This window comes from Petromyzon marinus, unplaced genomic scaffold, assembly GCF_048934315.1.
Source record: "Petromyzon marinus isolate PM22_M1 ecotype Great Lakes invasive population unplaced genomic scaffold, UKy_Petmar_22M1.pri1.0 PM_Scaffold_142, whole genome shotgun sequence".
Taxonomy (NCBI): Eukaryota; Metazoa; Chordata; class Hyperoartia; order Petromyzontiformes; family Petromyzontidae; genus Petromyzon; species Petromyzon marinus.
Genome location: NW_027423105.1, coordinates 53,739 through 73,347, shown reverse-complemented (window position 1 = coordinate 73,347; position 19,609 = coordinate 53,739). Strand labels below are relative to the sequence as shown.

Sequence of the window (19,609 nt, the reverse complement as noted above, 5' to 3'; positions counted from 1 at the left end):
TGTAGTGTGTGTAGTGTGTGTAGTGTGTGGTGTGTAGTGTAGTGTGGTGTGTGGTGTGTAGTGTAGTGTGGTGTGGTGTGTAGTGGTGTGTGTAGTGTGTAGTGGTGTGGTGTGTGGTGTGTAGTGTGGTGTGGTGTGTGTAGTGTGTGTAGTGTGGTGTGGTGTGGGGTGGTGTGTGGTGTGGTGGTGGTGTGTGGTGTAGTGTGGTGTGTGGTGTGTAGTGGTGTGGTGTAGTGTGTGTAGTGTGTGTAGTGTGTGGTGTGTGTATTGTAGTGTGGTGTGTGGTGTAGTGTGTGTGTGGTGTAGTGTGTAGTGTGGTGTGTGTAGTGGTGTGGTGTGTGGTGTGGTGGTGGTGTGTGTAGTGTAGTGTGTGGTATGCTGTGTAGTGTGGTGTGTTGTGTGTGGTGTGTGTAGTGTGTAGTGGTGTGTGTGTGGTGTGTAGTGGTGTGGTGTATAGTGTATAGTAGTGTAGTGTATAGTGTAGTGTGTGTGTAGTGTAGTGTGGTGTGGTGTGTAGTGTGTGGTGTGTAGTGTGGTGTAGTGTGGTGTGTAGTGTGTGGTGTGTAGTGTGTGGTGTGTAGTGTTGTGTGTGTGTAGTGTATAGTAGTGTAGTGTGTAGTGTGGTGTGTAGTGTATAGTGTAGTGTATAGCAGTGTATAGTGTAGTGTATAGTGTAGTGTATAGTGTAGTGTATTGTAGTGTAGTGTATAGTGTAGTGTATAGTGTAGTGTATTGTAGTGTAGTGTGTAGTGTGGTGTGTAGTGTATAGTAGCGTAGTGTAGTGTGTAGTGTAGTGTGTAGTGTATAGTAGTGTATAGTGTAGTGTATATTGTTGTGTATAGTGTAGTGTATAGTGTAGTGTATAGTGTAGTGTATAGTGTAGTGTATAGTGTAGTGTATAGTAGTGTATAGTGTAGTATAGTGTATATAGTAGTGTATAGTAGTATAGTGTATATTGTAGTGTATATTGTTGTGTATAGTGTAGTGTATAGTAGTGTAGTGTATATTGTAGTGTATATTGTAGTGTATATTGTAGTGTATAGTATAGTGTATATTGTAGTGTATATTGTTGTGTATAGTGTAGTGTATAGTAGTATAGTGTATATTGTAGTGTATATTGTAGTGTATATTGTAGTGTATAGTATAGTGTATATTGTAGTGTATATTGTAGTGTATAATGTAGTGTATAGTGTAGTGTATATTGTAGTGTATAGTGTAGTGTATAGTGTAGTGTATAGTGTATATTGTAGGGTATAGTGTAGTGTATAATGTAGTGTATAGTGTAGTGTATTTTGTAGTGTATATTGTAGTGTATAGTGTAGTGTATAGTGTATATTGTAGGGTATAGTGTAGTGTATATTGTAGTGTATATTGTTGTGTATAGTGTAGTGTATATTGTAGTGTATAGTGTAGTGTATAGTGTATATTGTAGTGTATATTGTAGTGTATAGTGTAGTGTATATTGTAGTGTATATTGTAGTTGTATAGTATAGTGTATAGTGTAGTGTATAGTGTAGTGTATATTGTTGTGTATAGAGTAGTGTATAGTAGTGTATAGTGTAGTGTAGTGTATAGTAGTGTAGTGTATATTGTTGTGTATAGTGTAGTGTATAGTGTGTAGTGTATAGTGTAGTGTATATTGTTGTGTATAGTGTAGTGTGTAGTATAGTGTATAGTAGTGTAGTGTATAGTGTAGTGTATATTGTAGTGTATAGTGTAGTGTATATTGTAGTGTATAGTGTAGTGTATATTGTAGTGTATAGTGTAGTGTATATTGTAGTGTATAGTGTAGTGTATATTGTAGTGTATAGTGTAGTGTATATTGTTGTGTATAGTGTAGTGTGTAGTGTGTAGTATAGTGTATGGTATTTCTTTCTCACCGTACATAGACCGAAGTTAAAATGAACTAATGAGAAAATTTGTTTTGGTAAATACTTTATATATTATTACACCCACCACCACCACCACCACCAAAATCATTACGGTTACAATCGCCATCAGTACCACCATCACCACCACCACCACCATCATCACCATCATCACCACCACCACCATCATCACCATCATCACCACCACCACCATCACCACCACCACCATCACCACCACCACCATCACCACCACCACCACCATCATCACCACCATCTCACCACCATCATCACCACCATCATCTTAGTTTATAAATAGAAGTTTAACAGGCGGATGCTTTAAGCGAAAGCAGTGAGAAGGTTACTAATGGCGGTCTAGGCTGCCTCCTGCACCTAGCCTGGCACCCACAACCCACTCACTTAGTGAGTGAGTGAGTGGGTGAGTGAGTGAGTGAGTGGTGAGTGAGTGGGTGAGTGAGTGAGTAAGTGGGTCAGTGGGTGAGTGAGTGGGTGGGTGAGTGAGTGAGTGGGTGAGTGGGTGAGTGAGTGGGTGGGTGAGTGAGTGAGTGGGTGAGTGAGTGGGTGAGTGGGTGGGTGAGTGAGTGGGTGAGTGAGTGGGTGGGTGAGTGGGTGAGTGGGTGAGTGGGTGAGTGAGTGGGTGGGTGAGTGGGTGGGTGAGTGAGTGGGTGAGTGAGTGGGTGGGTGAGTGGGTGAGTGAGTGGGTGAGTGGGCGGGTGAGTGAGTGGGTGAGTGAGTGGGTGGGTGAGTGGGTGAGTGAGTGAGTGGGTGAATGAGTGAGTGGGTGGGTGAGTGAGTGAGTGAGTGGGTGAGTGAGTGGGTGAGTGGGTGGGTGAGTGAGTGGGTGAGTGAGTGGGTGGGTGAGTGGGTGAGTGGGTGAGTGAGTGAGTGAGTGGGTGAGTGAGTGGGTGAGTGGGCGGGTGAGTGGGTGAGTGGGTGAGTGAGTGGGTGGGTGAGTGGGTGAGTGAGTGAGTGGGTGAGTGAGTGGTGAGTGACTGAGTGGGTGGGTGAGTGAGTCAGTGAGTGGGTGGGTGGGTGAGTGAGTCAGTGAGTGGGTGAGTGAGTGGGTGGGTGAGTGAGTGAGTGGGTGAGTGAGTGAGTGGGTGAGTGGGTGAGTGAGTGAGTGGCTGAGTGGGTGAGTGAGTGAGTGGGTGAGTGGTGAGTGAGTGAGTGGGTGAGTGTCTGAGTCAGTGGCTGAACCCCCTATCACCACCACCACCATCACCACCACCACCACCACCACGTGATGCTCGCCGAGGTCACGTGGGTGTCTGTGACGTCACAACGTCCACGTGCAAGCGTATATTGACGCTAAATTGAACCCAGCAAAGCAAAAAAATAAAAAAAAATTCAATGAATCGCCATCCCTGGAGATCGAAACATTCGAATTTTGTCATCTTCGGCAGACGGAGAACGGATGTTTTCCCGGACAATTCTGCGACACAACATCAACAACAACATCAACAACAACATCAACAACAACATCAACAACATTGTTGTTGTCAAATGGCTATAGCTGTAGCGTTTGAGTGAGTGAGTAGGTGAGTGAGTGGGTGAGTGAGTGGGTGAGTGACTGAGTGAGTGGGTGGGTGGGTGAGTGGGTGAGTGACTGAGTGAGTGGGTGGGTGGGTGAGTGAGTGGGTGAGTGAGTGGTGAGTGGGTGGGTGGAGTGAGTGGTGAGTGGGTGAGTGAGTGGGTGAGTGAGTGGTTGAGTGGGTGTGTGAGTGAGTGGGTGGGTGAGTGAGTGAGTGGGTGAGTGAGTAGGTGAGTGAGTGAGTAGGTGAGTGAGTGAGTGGGTGAGGGAGTGGGTGGGTGAGTGAGTGGGTGGGTGAGTGGGTGAGTGGGTGAGTGAGTGAGTGGGTGGGTGAGTGGGTGAGTGAGTGGGTGAGTGAGTAGGTGAGTGAGTGACTAAGTGAGTGACTAAGTGAGTGAGTGAGTGGGTGAGTGAGTGGGTGGGTGAGTGGGTGAGTGAGTGAGTGGTGAGTTAGTGAGTGAGTGAGTGAGTGGGTGAGTGAGTGGGTGAGTGACTGAGTGAGTGAGTGGGTGAGTGAGTGGGTGAGTGAGTGAGTGAGTGGGTGAGTGAGTGAGTGAGTGGGTGAGTGAGTGAGTGAGTGGGTGAGTGAGTGAGTGGGTGAGTGAGTGGGTGAGTGAGTTAGTGAGTCGGTGGGTGAGTGAGTGGGTGGGTGAGTGAGTGGGTGAGCGAGTGAGTGAGTAGGTGAGTAAGTCAGTGGGTGAGTGAGTGAGTGGGTGGGTGAGTGGGTGAGTGAGTGAGTGAGTGGTGAGTTAGTGAGTGAGTGAGTGGGTGAGTGAGTGGGTGAGTAAGTGGGTGAGTGGGTGAGTGAGTGGGTGAGTGAGTGAGTGGGTGGGTGAGTGAGTGGGTGGGTGAGTGAGTGGGTGGGTGAGTGAGTGAGTGAGTGGGTGGGTGAGTGAGTGAGTGGTGAGTGAGTGGGTGAGTGAGTGGGTGAGTGGGTGAGTGGGTGTGTGGGTGAGTGTGTGGGTGAGTAAGTGAGTGAGTAGGTGAGTGAGTGGGTGAGTGAGTGAGTGAGTGGGTGAGTGAGTGAGTGAGTGGGTGAGTGAGTGGGTGGATGAGTGAGTGAGTGGGTGAGTGAGTAGGTGAATGAGTGAGTGAGTGAGTGGGTGAGTGAGTGGGTGAGTGAGTGAGTGAGTGGGTGAGTGAGTGAGTGAGTGAGTGGGTGAGTGAGTGGGTGAGTGAGTTAGTGAGTCGGTGGGTGAGTGATTGAGTGGGTGGGTGAGTGAGTGAGTGGGTGAGTGAGTGAGTAAGTAGGTGAGTGAGTGAGTGGGTGAGTGAATGAGTGGGTGGGTGAGTGAGTGAGTGGTGAGTTAGTGAGTGTGTGAGTGGGTGAGTGAGTGGGTGAGTGAGTGAGTGGGTGAGTGGGTGAGTGAGTGAGTGGGTGAGTGGGTGAGTGAGTGAGTGAGTGGGTGAGTGAGTGGGTGAGTGAGTGACTGAGTGAGTGAGTGGGTGAATGAGTGGGTGAGTGAGTGAGTGGATGAGTGAGTGAGTGGGTGAGTGAGTGACTGAGTGAGTGAGTGGGTGAGTGAGTGAGTGAGTGGTGAGTGGGTGGGTGAGTGAGTGGGTGAGTGGGTCAGTGGGTGTGTGGGTGAGTGAGTGGGTGAGTGAGTGAGTGGGTGGGTGAGTGAGTGGGTGAGTGGGTGAGTGGGTGAGTGAGTGGGTGAGTGGGTGAGTGGGTGAGTGAGTGGGTGAGTGAGTGAGTGAGTGAGTGGGTGAGTGAGTGGGTGAGTGAGTGGGTGAGTGAGTGGGTGAGTGAGTTAGTGAGTCGGTGGGTGAGTGATTGAGTGGGTGGGTGAGTGAGTGAGTGGGTGAGTGAGTGAGTAAGTAGGTGAGTGAGTGAGTGGGTGAGTGAATGAGTGGGTGGGTGAGTGAGTGAGTGGTGAGTTAGTGAGTGTGTGAGTGGGTGAGTGAGTGGGTGAGTGAGTGAGTGGGTGAGTGGGTGAGTGAGTGACTGGGTGAGTGGGTGAGTGAGTGAGTGAGTGGGTGAGTGAGTGGGTGAGTGAGTGAGTGAGTGAGTGGGTGAGTGAGTGACTGAGTGAGTGAGTGGGTGAGTGAGTGGGTGAGTGAGTGACTGAGTGAGTGAGTGGGTGAATGAGTGGGTGAGTGAGTGAGTGGATGAGTGAGTGAGTGGGTGGGTGAGTGAGTGAGTGGGTGAGTGGGTGAGTGAGTGAGTGAGTGGTGAGTGGGTGGGTGAGTGAGTGGGTGAGTGGGTCAGTGGGTGTGTGGGTGAGTGAGTGGGTGAGTGAGTGAGTGAGTGGGTGAGTGAGTGGGTGAGTGGGTGAGTGGGTGAGTGAGTGGGTGAGTGGGTGAGTGGGTCAGTGGGTGAGTGGTGAGTGAGTGTGTGGGTGAGTGAGTGAGTCGGGAGCTGTACCGGTACCGCCTGGATCTCTGTGGCATTCAGGAGGTCCGGTGGACCGGCTCTGGCTCCTGCCACCACGAGGGGTGGACAGTCCTCTACTCGGGGCAGCAGACTGCCAAACAACAGGGAGTGGTTCTTATTCTGAACAAAAGAATGAAGGGGGCGTGGGAGCGTGGCGGTGAGGTGTGGGAAGCTGTAAGCCCCAGGCTACTTTGGGCTCGCCTTCCCATCAACCGGAGGCGAGGAATGGTGGTCGTGGTTACTTATGCCCCCACCGAAGACGAACATCCGTGGAGGGATGCAGGCAAAGCCGATGAGTCGGATGCCTTCTATGACCTCCTGTCACAGGTTCTGGCTAAAGTGGCCCCTCGGGATAGAGTCATCATGTTGGGTGACTTCAATGCCTGAGTTGGTCATGATGCTGGTACCTGGTCTGGAGTGATTGGAGGGCATGGGCCAGATCAGCTCAATAACAACGGTAGGAGGCTGCTAGATTTTTGTGCAGCCCATGGGCTTGTAATTACCAACACACTGTTCCGGCATCGGCTCATCCACACAACATCATGGATGCATGCCGGGTCCAAGCAAGAACATCTGATGGACTACATAGTGACGGACCAGCGGATGCGGGCCCATGTCCTTGACACCAGGACCTACTGTGGAACTGATCAGCCCTATGACCATCGACTAGTCATCTGTAAGATGCGCCTGCCATTCTTCCACTCCGGTGGTGGGTGTACACCCAGGACCCCATTCCAACCTAAAGTGGCCTGGTCTCAGTTAGCTGATGAAAGTTGCAAGCGAGAATTTCATCATCGCTTGCGGCTGGGATTGGCATCGTCCCCGACTCCTCCTGATGTCGAGGGTAAATGGGCGAGGTTTAGGACTGTGACTCATGCAGCTGCAATGGCTGCTTTGGGTACGCGGTCCAGACCTCCCCAGAGACCCTGGCTGACAGAGGAGGTGTTCAGGGTGGTTGAGAAAAAGCGACAGGCCCACTGTCATCGGCTACAGAATCCCACGTCAGAGAATGAGGAGGTTTACCGCAGCCTTCGCTCGGAGGTTCGGAGAGCCGTGAGGCGCTGCAAGGATGGGTGGTGGTCGCGGGTTGCTGAGGAGATGGAGTCTGCCTCAGTGGCCCGTGATCACAAATCTCTATTTAACTCCATCAAAAAAGTAACCTGCAGCGCCACACATATTACCATCATTAGGAGAAAAAACGTAGATCCAATCTCCGACCCCCAGGAACAGGTTTGCAGATTTGCAGAGCATTTCTGTGAGGTCCTGGGGGAGGGAAAATCCCTCAGCCAGGAAAACATCGTGGCACAAAGTGAGGATGACCCTGCTGAGGCTGCGGTGCCTCAAATATTGGAAGAAGTCACCCCCTGTGAGTGGCTGGCTGAGGTGCCATCTGTTGAGGAAGTACTGAAGGCGATCCGGAGTCTGAGACCAGGAAAGGCAGCGGGCAGAGATGATCTCCCAAGCGAAATGCTGAGGGAGGGTGGCGTTTGTGCACAGACTGCCCTATATGACATCATAACAACGGTCTGGACCACTGGACGGGTTCCGCAGGATTGGAAGGATGCCCTGGTGGTCCCCCTTTTTAAGAAGGGGGACCGCACAGACTGTAACAACTACAGGGGCATCTCACTCCTCAGTGTGCCGGGAAAGGTCCTGGCAAGGATTATTCAGCATCACCTTGCCAGGCACGCTGAGGAGAGGCTTGCGGAGCCCCAATGCGGTTTCAGGAAAGGGCGGTCCTGCACAGATGCCATATTTTCTGTCCGTCTGCTACAGCAGAGGTGTAGGGAATTCCAACAAGACCTACATCTCTGCTTTATTGACCTGGTCAAGGCCTATGATACCATCAGTAGGCCTGGGCTCTGGGTCATTCTTCGTGCTTTTGGAGTACCTGACCCTCTGCTCATGATCATTAAGGACCTTCATGATGGTGAGCGGGCCCGGGTAAAACTACGTGGCCGGGAGTCAGAGCCATTCCCTGTACACCTTGGGGTGCGACAGGATGTCCTCTGGCTCCCACATTATTTAACATCTATTTTGACCACGTAGTTCGTGAAGCCTTCAATAGCTGTACCGGGGGAATCTCCATATGGTACAGATATAATGGGAGGCTGATCGATGCCCGGGTGCGGTCAAGGGATGGATCCCTATTGCTCAACCACGTTATGTATGCTGATGATTTGGTAATAGCTGCTCAGTCAGAGGAGGAGTTGGAGACGCTGCTGCTGAGACTGGAGCGTGCCACTAAGAGGTGGGGCCTTACCATCAGCCCCACCAAAACTAAGCACCTGCCTGGGTATTTTGTACCATCGGACACTCCACCCCCACAACTCCCAATCGGTGATGGGGCAGTTGTGGAGAGAGTGGAGAGTTTCCCATACCTGGGCAGTGTGCTTATGATTGGCTCCAGTTTAACAGCAGAGGTCTCACTCCGAATCAGTCGAGCGGCAATATCTTTTCATCGGTTGCGTAACGCTGTGTGGAAGCTACCTGGTCTGTCGCTCCGTACTAAGCTTCAAGTCTTCTCGGCCACGGTCATTCCCTCCCTTCTCTACGCTGGCGAAACGTGGACACCCCTAATGGAACATCTTTGCCGGTTAGAAACATTTAGGCTGGCCTGCCTACGATCCATCCTGGGTTTAACCAGACTGGATTGTGTGAGGACTCACAAATCCTTGAAAGATCTGGGCAAGGTCCCATCGGTGAGCTCCTCCGGCGGGCAAGGCTGCGATGGCTGGGTCATGTAGCCCGCATGCCCAGCCACCGCATGCCGAAACAGCTTTTGTTCGGCCGGATTGAGGGGGCTAAGCGGGCGCGGCACGGGCTAGAGAAGAGATGGAGTGATGTGGTACAGGAGGACGTGGAGCTGAGTGGACTTGCCAATGACTGGTACCAGCGGTGTCAAGATCGGCCTCTGTGGAGGAGGCTCGTGAAGGACGCTACTGGGCAGTTGGAGGCAGTCGCCCCCCAAAAACAACGGAGGGCGGAGGAGCGACGCTCACAACAACGAGCGGAGCGCCGGGTGGATAAAGCACAGCAGGTTGGCACAGAAGGGGGCACAGGTGGTGCATCAGCCAGTCATCTCAGTCAGTCGACCCGTGGCACCTGCTGGGTCTGCCCCGTGACCTCCTGCCAGCGGGCGTTCGACACTTCACGTGGCCTCAGGGTGCACCTAGCCTGGCACAAGCGTCGTGGTGACGTCACCGCCACTTAGTGGCGAATGGCGGTTGTTGTTGTTGTTGTTGAGCGAGTGAGTGGTGAGTGGGTGAGTGAGTGGGTGAGTGGGTGGGTGAGTAGTGGGTGGGTGAGTGAGTGAGTGAGTGATTGAGTGATTGAGTGTCTCCCTCTCACCTATCGTCGCCCGCATCCACCACGGCCTCCACCACCATGACCTCCACCTCCGTGACCTCCGTGACCTCCACCACCGTGACCTCCGTGACCTCCGTGACCTCCGTGACCTCCACGGCCATCGCCTCCAGGGTGACAACCTCCACCACCTCCGCCGTGGTGACCTCCACCGTGGTGACCTCCCTCGTGACCACCACCACCACCACCACCACCTCCACCGTGGCAACCTCCACCACCGGGACCTCCGCCGTGGTGCCCATGACCTCCGATCTGAGCTCCTCCGCCGTGACAACCTCCTCCTCCACCTCCACCACCGGGACCTCCGCCGTGGGGACCTCCGCCGTGGTGACCTCCGCCGTGGCAACCTCCACCGCCGTGGTGACCTCCGCCGTGGGGACCTCCGCCGTGGGGACCTCCGCCGTGGGGACCTCCGCCGTGGGGACCTCCGCCGTGGCAACCTCCACCACCGGGGCCTCCGCCGTGGTGACCTCCGCCGTGGTGACCTCCGCCGTGGGGACCTCCCTCGTGACCTTTCCGCTCTCCGCACGGGCTGTGACCTCTGCGGTGACCTCTTGGGTGACCCCCCTCACCACCACCACCACCACCACCACCACCACCACCACCACCACCACCACCCTCCTCCTCTGCAGCACCACCATCTCCCTCGCTCTGCCAACCACCACCACCACCACCAACCACAACACCACCACCACCACCTCCACCACCACCACAACCAACCACAACTCCACCACCAACTCCACCACCACCACCACCACCACCACCAACCACAACTCCACCACCAACTCCACCACCACCACCACCACCACCTCCACCACCTCCAACCACAACTCCACCACCACCAACTCCACCACCACCACCTCCACCACCACCACCACCAACCACAACTCCACCACCGCTAAGCCCACAACCACCACCACCACCACCTTCACCGACAACGCTGGTGGTGGTGGTGGTGGTGAATCCGGTGATGTCGGTGAAGCCTCCCTCCACCTGAATCACTCCACCAGCACCACCCAAGGCAAAGGGCCCACAGGGAGCCTTGTCTAGGGTGGGGGGGTGGTGGTGGGGGGGTGGTGGTGGGGGGGTGGTGGTGGGGGGGTGGTGGTGGGGGGGTGGTGGTGGGGGGGTGGTGGGTGGGGGGGTTGGGGGTGAGAAGGGGGTTAGAAGGGGGTGAGTGTGAGTCTATGGGTCTCTGTGTGATGGTGGTGAGTCTATGGGTCTCTGTGTGGTGGTGATTCTATGGGTCTCTGTGTGAGTCTATGGGTCTCTGTGTGGTGGTGAGTCTATGGGTCTCTGTGTGAGTCTATGGGTCTCTGTGTGAGTCTATGGGTCTCTGTGTGAGTCTGTGGGTCTCTGTGTGATGGTGGTGAGTCTATGGGTCTCTGTGTGGTGGTGAGTCTATGGGTCTCTGTGTGATGGTGGTGAGTCTATGGGTCTCTGTGTGGTGGTGATTCTATGGGTCTCTGTGTGAGTCTATGGGTCTCTGTGTGGTGGTGAGTCTATGGGTCTCTGTGTGAGTCTATGGGTCTCTGTGTGAGTCTATGGGTCTCTGTGTGAGTCTGTGGGTCTCTGTGTGATGGTGGTGAGTCTATGGGTCTCTGTGTGAGTCTATGGGTATCTGTGTGAGTCTATGGGTATCTGTGTGAGTCTATGGGTCTCTGTGTGAGTCTGTGGGTCTCTGTGTGAGTCTATGGGTCTATGTGTGAGTCTGTGGGTTTCTGTGTGAGTCTATGGGTCTCTGTGTGAGACTATGGGTCTCTGTGTGGTGGTGAGTCTATGGGTCTCTGTGTGGTGGTGAGTCTATGGGTGTCTGTGTGAGTCTATGTGTCTCTGTGCGAGTCTATGGGTCTCTGTGTGAGTCTGTGGGTATCTGTGTGAGTCTATGGGTCTCTGTGTGAGTCTGTGGGTCTCTGTGTGTTGGTGAGTCTATGGGTCTCAGTGTGAGTCTATGGGTCTCTGTGTGGTGGTGAGTCTATGGGTCTCTGTGTGGTGGTGAGTCTATGGGTGTCTGTGTGAGTCTATGTGTCTCTGTGCGAGTCTATGGGTCTCTGTGTGAGTCTGTGGGTATCTGTGTGAGTCTATGGGTCTCTGTGTGAGTCTGTGGGTCTCTGTGTAGTGGTGGTGAGTCTATGGGTCTCTGTGTGGTGGTGAGTCTATGGGTCTCTGTGTGGTGGTGAGTCTATGGGTCTCTGTGTGATGGTGGTGAGTCTACGGGTCTCTGTGTGGTGGTGAGTCTATGGGTCTCTGTGTGAGTCTATGGGTGTCTGTGTGGTGGTGAGTCTATGGGTCTCAGTGTGAGTCTATGGGTCTCTGTGTGGTGTTGAGTCTATGGGTCTCTGTGTGGTGGTGAGTCTATGGGTCTCTGTGTGGTGGTGAGTCTATGGGTATCTGTGTGAGTCTGTGGGTCTCTGTGTGAGTCTGTGGGTCTCTGTGTGAGTCTGTGGGTCTCTGTGTGAGTCTGTGGGTCTCTGTGTGAGTCTGTGGGTCTCTGTGTGAGTCTGTGGGTCTCTGTGTGAGTCTATGGGTCTCTGTGTGAGTCTGTGGGTCTCTGAGTGAGTCTATGGGTCTCTGTGTGAGTCTATGGGTATCTGTGTGAGTCTATGGGTCTCTGTGTGAGTCTATGGGTATCTGTGTGAGTCTGTGGGTCTCTGTGTGAGTCTGTGGGTCTCTGTGTGAGTCTGTGGGTCTCTGTGTGAGTCTATGGGCCTCCGTGTGAGTCTATGGGTCTCTGTGTGAGTCTGTGGGTCTCTGTGTGGTGGTGAGTCCTATGGGTCTCTGTGTGAGTCTGTGGGTCTCTGTGTGAGTCTATGGGTCTCTGTGTGAGTCTATGGGTCTCTGTGTGAGTCTGTGGGTCTCTGTGTGAGTCTGTGGGTCTCTGTGTGAGTCTATGGGTCTCTGTGTGAGTCTATGGGTCTCTGTGTGAGTCTGTGGGTCTCTGTGTGGTGGTGAGTCTATGGGTGTCTGTGTGAGTCTATGGGTCTCTGTGTGGTGGTGAGTCTATGGGTCTCTGTGTGAGTCTATGGGTCTCTGTGTTGGTGGTGAGTCTATGGGTCTCTGTGTGGTGGTGAGTCTATGGGTCTCTGTGTGAGTCTATGGGTCTCTGTGTGATGGTGGTGAGTCTATGGGTCTCTGTGTGGTGGTGAGTCTATGGGTCTCTGTGTGGTGGTGATTCTATGGGTCTCTGTGTGAGTCTATGGGTCTCTGTGTGAGTCTATGGGTCTCTGTGTGAGTCTGTGGGTATCTGTGTGGTGGTGGTGAGTCTATGGGTCTCTGTGTGAGTCTATGGGTGTCTGTGTGGTGGTGAGTCTATGGGTCTCTGTGTGAGTCTATGGGTGTCTGTGTGGTGGTGAGTCTATGGGTCTCAGTGTGAGTCTATGTGTCTCTGTGTGGTGGTGAGTCTATGGGTCATTGTGTGGTGGTGAGTCTATGGGTCTCTGTGTGGTGGTGAGTCTATGGGTATCTGTGTGAGTCTGTGGGTCTCTGTGTGAGTCTGTGGGTCTCTGTGTGAGTCTATTTTGGCTCTGTGTGGTTGTGAGTCTATGGGTCTCTGTGTGAGTCTATGGGTCTCTGTGTGGTGGTGAGTCTATGGGTCTCTGTGTGAGTCTATGGGTCTCTGTGTGAGTCTATGGGTCTCTGTGTGAGTCTGTGGGTCTCTGTGTGATGGTGGTGAGTCTATGGGTATCTGTGTGAGTCTATGGGTATCTGTGTGAGTCTATGGGTCTCTGTGTGAGTCTGTGGGTCTCTGTGTGAGTCTATGGGTCTATGTGTGAGTCTGTGGGTTTCTGTGTGAGTCTATGGGTCTCTGTGTGAGACTATGGGTCTCTGTGTGGTGGTGAGTCTATGGGTCTCTGTGTGGTGGTGAGTCTATGGGTGTCTGTGTGAGTCTATGTGTCTCTGTGCGAGTCTATGGGTCTCTGTGTGAGTCTGTGGGTATCTGTGTGAGTCTATGGGTCTCTGTGTGAGTCTGTGGGTCTCTGTGTGTTGGTGAGTCTATGGGTCTCAGTGTGAGTCTATGGGTCTCTGTGTGGTGGTGAGTCTATGGGTCTCTGTGTGGTGGTGAGTCTATGGGTGTCTGTGTGAGTCTATGTGTCTCTGTGCGAGTCTATGGGTCTCTGTGTGAGTCTGTGGGTATCTGTGTGAGTCTATGGGTCTCTGTGTGAGTCTGTGGGTCTCTGTGTAGTGGTGGTGAGTCTATGGGTCTCTGTGTGGTGGTGAGTCTATGGGTCTCTGTGTGGTGGTGAGTCTATGGGTCTCTGTGTGATGGTGGTGAGTCTACGGGTCTCTGTGTGGTGGTGAGTCTATGGGTCTCTGTGTGAGTCTATGGGTGTCTGTGTGGTGGTGAGTCTATGGGTCTCAGTGTGAGTCTATGGGTCTCTGTGTGGTGTTGAGTCTATGGGTCTCTGTGTGGTGGTGAGTCTATGGGTCTCTGTGTGGTGGTGAGTCTATGGGTATCTGTGTGAGTCTGTGGGTCTCTGTGTGAGTCTGTGGGTCTCTGTGTGAGTCTGTGGGTCTCTGTGTGAGTCTGTGGGTCTCTGTGTGAGTCTGTGGGTCTCTGTGTGAGTCTGTGGGTCTCTGTGTGAGTCTATGGGTCTCTGTGTGAGTCTGTGGGTCTCTGAGTGAGTCTATGGGTCTCTGTGTGAGTCTATGGGTATCTGTGTGAGTCTATGGGTCTCTGTGTGAGTCTATGGGTATCTGTGTGAGTCTGTGGGTCTCTGTGTGAGTCTGTGGGTCTCTGTGTGAGTCTGTGGGTCTCTGTGTGAGTCTATGGGCCTCCGTGTGAGTCTATGGGTCTCTGTGTGAGTCTGTGGGTCTCTGTGTGGTGGTGAGTCCTATGGGTCTCTGTGTGAGTCTGTGGGTCTCTGTGTGAGTCTATGGGTCTCTGTGTGAGTCTATGGGTCTCTGTGTGAGTCTGTGGGTCTCTGTGTGAGTCTGTGGGTCTCTGTGTGAGTCTATGGGTCTCTGTGTGAGTCTATGGGTCTCTGTGTGAGTCTGTGGGTCTCTGTGTGGTGGTGAGTCTATGGGTGTCTGTGTGAGTCTATAGGTCTCTGTGTGAGTCTATGGGTCTCTGTGTGAGTCTATGGGTATCTGTGTGAGTCTATGGGTCTCTGTGTGAGTCTATGGGTCTCTGTGTGAGTCTATGGGTCTCTGTGTGAGTCTGTGGGTCTCTGTGTGGTGGTGAGTCCTATGGGTCTCTGTGTGAGTCTGTGGGTCTCTGTGTGAGTCTATGGGTCTCTGTGTGAGTCTATGGGTCTCTGTGTGAGTCTGTGGGTCTCTGTGTGAGTCTGTGGGTCTCTGTGTGAGTCTGTGGGTCTCTGTGTGAGTCTATGGGTCTCTGTGTGAGTCTGTGGGTCTCTGTGTGAGTCTATGGGTATCTGTGTGAGTCTATGGGTATCTGTGTGAGTCTATGGGTCTCTGTGTGGTGGTGAGTCTATGTGTCTCTGTGTGAGTCTATGGGTATCTGTGTGAGTCTATGGGTCTCTGTGTGAGTCTATGGGTTTCTGTGTGAGTCTATGGGTCTCTGTGTGAGTCTATGGGTATCTGTGTGAGTCTGTGGGTCTCTGTGTGAGTCTGTGGGTCTCTGTGTGAGTCTGTGGGTCTCTGTGTGAGTCTATGGGTCTCTATGTGAGTCTGTGGGTATCTGTGTGGTGGTGAGTCTATGGGTCTCTGTGTGAGTCTGTGGGTCTCTGTGTGAGTCTATGGGTCTCTACGTGAGTCTGTGGGTCTCTGTGTGTGAGTCTATGGGTCTCTGTGTGTGAGTCTGTGGGTATCTGTGTGAGTCTGTGGGTCTCTGTGTGTGAGTCTATGGGTCTCTGTGTGAGTCTATGGGTCTCTGTGTGAGTCTGTGGGTCTCTGTGTGAGTGTGTGGGTCTCTGTGTGCTGGTGAGTCTATGGGTGCCTGTGTGAGTCTATGGGTCTCTGTGTGAGTCTATGGGTCTCTGTGTGGTGGTGAGTCTATGGGTATCTGTGTGAGTCTATGGGTATCTGTGTGAGTCTATGGGTCTCTGTGTGAGTCTATGGGTATCTGTGTGAGTCTATGGGTATCTGTGTGAGTCTATGGGTCTCTGTGTGAGTCTATGGGTATCTGTGTGAGTCTATGGGTTTCTGTGTGAGTCTATGGGTCTCTGTGTGAGTCTGTGGGTCTCTGTGTGAGTCTATGGGTTTCTGTGTGAGTCTATAGGTCTCTGTGTGAGTCTATGGGTATCTGTGTGAGTCTGTGTGTCTCTGTGTGAGTCTGTGGGTCTCTGTGTGAGTCTATGGATCTCTGTGTGAGTCTATGGGTCTCTGTGTGGTGGTGAGTCTATGGGTCTCTGTGTGTGAGTCTATGGGTCTCTGTGTGTGAGTCTGTGGGTATCTGTGTGAGTCTATGGGTCTCTATGTGAGTCTGTGGGTCTCTGTGTGGTGGTGAGTCTATGGGTCTCTGTGTGAGTCTGTGGGTCTCTGTGTGAGTCTATGGGTCTCTATGTGAGTCTGTGGGTCTCTGTGTGGTGGTGAGTCTATGGGCCTCTGTGTGTGAGTCTATGGGTCTCTCTGTGTGAGTCTGTGGGTATCTGTGTGAGTCTGTGGGTCTCTGTGTGTGAGTCTATGGGTCTCTGTGTGAGTCTATGGGTCTCTGTGTGAGTCTGTGGGTCTCTGTGTGAGTCTGTGGGTCTCTGTGTGGTGGTGAGTCTATGGGTGTCTGTGTGAGTCTATGGGTCTCTGTGTGAGTCTATGGGTCTCTGTGTGGTGGTGAGTCTATGGGTATCTGTGTGAGTCTATGGGTATCTGTGTGAGTCTATGGGTCTCTGTGTGAGTCTATGGGTATCTGTGTGAGTCTATGGGTATCTGTGTGAGTCTATGGGTCTCTGTGTGAGTCTATGGGGCTCTGTGAGTCTGTGGGTCTCTGTGTGGTGGTGAGTCTATCGGACTCTGTATGAGTCTATGGGTTTCTGTGTGTCTCTATGTGTCTCTGTGTGAGTCTATGGGTTTCTGTGTGGTGGTGAGTCTATGGGTCTCTGTGAGTCTGTGGGTCTCTGTGTGAGTCTATGGGTCTCTATGTGAGTCTGTGGGTCTCTGTGTGTGAGTCTATGGGTCTCTGTGTGTGAGTCTGTGGGTATCTGTGTGAGTCTGTGGGTCTCTGTGTGTGAGTCTATGGGTCTCTGTGTGAGTCTATGGGTCTCTGTGTGAGTCTGTGGGTCTCTGTGTGAGTGTGTGGGTCTCTGTGTGCTGGTGAGTCTATGGGTGTCTGTGTGAGTCTATGGGTCTCTGTGTGAGTCTATGGGTCTCTGTGTGGTGGTGAGTCTATGGGTATCTGTGTGAGTCTATGGGTATCTGTGTGAGTCTATGGGTCTCTGTGTGAGTCTATGGGTATCTGTGTGAGTCTATGGGTATCTGTGTGAGTCTATGGGTCTCTGTGTGAGTCTATGGGTATCTGTGTGAGTCTATGGGTTTCTGTGTGAGTCTATGGGTCTCTGTGTGAGTCTGTGGGTCTCTGTGTGAGTCTATGGGTTTCTGTGTGAGTCTATGGGTCTCTGTGTGAGTCTATGGGTATCTGTGTGAGTCTGTGGGTCTCTGTGTGAGTCTGTGGGTCTCTGTGTGAGTCTATGGGTCTCTGTGTGAGTCTATGGGTCTCTGTGTGGTGGTGAGTCTATGGGTCTCTGTGTGTGAGTCTATGGGTCTCTGTGTGTGAGTCTGTGGGTATCTGTGTGAGTCTATGGGTCTCTATGTGAGTCTGTGGGTCTCTGTGTGGTGGTGAGTCTATGGGTCTCTGTGTGAGTCTGTGGGTCTCTGTGTGAGTCTATGGGTCTCTATGTGAGTCTGTGGGTCTCTGTGTGGTGGTGAGTCTATGGGCCTCTGTGTGTGAGTCTATGGGTCTCTCTGTGTGAGTCTGTGGGTATCTGTGTGAGTCTGTGGGTCTCTGTGTGTGAGTCTATGGGTCTCTGTGTGAGTCTATGGGTCTCTGTGTGAGTCTGTGGGTCTCTGTGTGAGTCTATGGGTGTCTGTGTGTCTCTATGGGTCTCTGTGTGTCTCTATGGGTCTCTGTGTGAGTCTATGGGTCTCTGTGTGGTGGTGAGTCTATGGGTCTCTGTGTGAGTCTGTGGGTCTCAATGGGTCTCTGTGTGAGTCTATGGGTTTCTGTGTGTCTCTATGGGTCTCTGTGTGAGTCTGTGGGTCTCTGTGTGTCTCTATGGGTCTCTGTGTGTCTCTATGGGTCTCTGTGTGGTGGTGAGTCTATGGGTCTCTGTGTGAGTCTGTGGGTCTCTGTGTGAGTCTGTTGGTCTCTGTGTGTCTCTATGGGTCTCTGTGTGTCTCTATGGGTCTCTGTGTGTCTCTATGGGTTTCTGTGTGTCTCTATGGGTCTCTGTGTGTCTCTATGGGTCTCTGTGTGAGTCTATGGGTCTCTGTGTGTCTCTATGGGTTTCTGTGTGTCTCTATGGGTCTCTGTGTGGTGGTGAGTCTATGGGTCTCTGTGTGAGTCTATGGGTCTCTGTGTGAGTCTATGGGTCTCTGTGTGTCTCTATGGGTCTCTGTGTGAGTCTATGGGTCTCTGTGTGAGTCTAAGGGTCTCTGTGTGGTGGTGATTCTATGGGTCTCTGTGTGAGTATATGGGTCTCTATGTGTTGGTGAGTCTATGGGTCTCTGTGTGATGGTGAGTCTGTGGGTCTCTGTGTGGTGGTGAGTCTATCGGACTCTGTATGAGTCTATGGGTCTCTGTGTGTCTCTATGGGTCTCTGTGTGTCTCTATGGGTCTCTGTGTGTCTCTATGGGTCTCTGTGTGTCTCTATGGGTCTCTGTGTGTCTCTATGGGTCTCTGTGTGGTGGTGAGTCTGTGTGTCTCTATGGGTCTCTGTGTGTCTCTATGGGTCTCTGTGTGGTGGTGAGTCTATCGGACTCTGTATGAGTCTATGGGTGTCTGTGTGTCTCTATGGGTCTCTGTGTGTCTCTATGGGTCTCTGTGTGGTGGTGAGTCTATGGGTCTCTGTGTGAGTCTATGGGTCTCTATGTGAGTCTGTGGGTCTCTGTGTGGTGGTGAGTCTATGGGTCTCTGTGTGTGAGTCTATGGGTCTCTCTGTGTGAGTCTGTGGGTATCTGTGTGAGTCTGTGGGTCTCTGTGTGTGAGTCTATGGGTCTCTGTGTGAGTCTATGGGTCTCTGTGTGAGTCTGTGGGTCTCTGTGTGAGTCTGTGGGTCTCTGTGTGGTGGTGAGTCTATGGGTGTCTGTGTGAGTCTATGGGTCTCTGTGTGAGTCTATGGGTCTCTGTGTGGTGGTGAGTCTATGGGTATCTGTGTGAGTCTATGGGTATCTGTGTGAGTCTATGGGTCTCTGTGTGAGTCTATGGGTATCTGTGTGAGTCTATGGGTATCTGTGTGAGTCTATGGGTCTCTGTGTGAGTCTATGGGTCTCTGTGAGTCTGTGGGTCTCTGTGTGGTGGTGAGTCTATCAGACTCTGTATGAGTCTATGGGTTTCTGTGTGTCTCTATGTGTCTCTGTGTGAGTCTATGGGTTTCTGTGTGGTGGTGAGTCTATGGGTCTCTGTGTGAGTCTGTGGGTCTCTGTGTGGTGGTGAGTCTATGGGTCTCTGTGAGTCTATGGGTCTCTGTGTGATGGTGAGTCTATGGGTCTCTGTGAGTCTGTGGGTCTCTGTGTGAGTCTATGGGTCTCTGTGTGAGTCTAAGGGTCTCTGTGTGGTGGTGATTCTATGGGTCTCAGTGTGGTGGTGAGTCTATGGGTCTCTGTGTGTCTCTATGGGTTTCTGTGTGTCTCTATGGGTCTCTGTGTGTCTCTATGGGTCTCTGTGTGTCTCTATGGGTCTCTGTGTGAGTCTATGAGTCTTTGTGTGAGTCTATGGGTCTATGTGTGAGTCTATGGGTGTCTGTGTGTCCCTATGGGTCTCTGTGTGTCTCTATGGGTCTCTGTGTGAGTCTATGGGTCTCTGTGTGGTGGTGAGTCTATGGGTCTCTGTGTGAGTCTGTGGGTCTCAATGGGTCTCTGTGTGAGTCTATGGGTTTCTGTGTGTCTCTATGGGTCTCTGTGTGAGTCTGTGGGTCTCTGTGTGTCTCTATGGGTCTCTGTGTGTCTCTATGGGTCTCTGTGTGGTGGTGAGTCTATGGGTCTCTGTGTGAGTCTGTGGGTCTCTGTGTGAGTCTATTGGTCTCTGTGTGTCTCTATGGGTCTCTGTGTGTCTCTATGGGTCTCTGTGTGTCTCTATGGGTTTCTGTGTGTCTCTATGGGTCTCTGTGTGTTTCTATGGGTCTCTGTGTGAGTCTATGGGTCTCTGTGTGTCTCTATGGGTTTCTGTGTGTCTCTATGGGTCTCTGTGTGGTGGTGAGTCTATGGGTCTCTGTGTGAGTCTATGGGTCTCTGTGTGAGTCTATGGGTCTCTGTGTGTCTCTATGGGTCTCTGTGTGAGTCTATGGGTCTCTGTGTGAGTCTAAGGGTCTCTGTGTGGTGGTGATTCTATGGGTCTCT

The 19,609-nt window shown here is 52.3% G+C and overlaps 1 protein-coding gene across 1 annotated transcript; it reads right to left on the bottom strand.

Moving 5' to 3' along the window:
* Positions 1 to 1,918: 1,918 nt before the first annotated feature.
* LOC142922709 (uncharacterized) lies at positions 1,919 to 10,158 on the bottom strand. Its single transcript, XM_076063535.1, has 2 exons — positions 9,146 to 10,158; positions 1,919 to 3,318 (listed from the first exon to the last, which is right to left on the bottom strand). The coding sequence occupies exons 1-2, from the start codon at positions 9,799 to 9,801 to the stop codon at positions 3,234 to 3,236; spliced, it is 741 nt and encodes a 246-aa protein (XP_075919650.1). The 5' UTR covers positions 9,802 to 10,158; the 3' UTR covers positions 1,919 to 3,233.
* Positions 10,159 to 19,609: the final 9,451 nt, after the last annotated feature.

What these genes read in the sequence shown, in the direction of transcription:
- LOC142922709 (XM_076063535.1), bottom strand. Translation starts at nt 9,801, where the DNA reads ATGGTGGTGCTGCAGAGGAGGAGGGTGGTGGTGGTGGTGGTGGTGGTG. An exon ending in GTGGATGCGGGCGACGATAG is followed by an intron (nt 3,319 to 9,145) that starts GTGAGAGGGAGA and finishes GTTGTGTCGCAG; the next exon opens with AATTGTCCGGGAAAACATCC.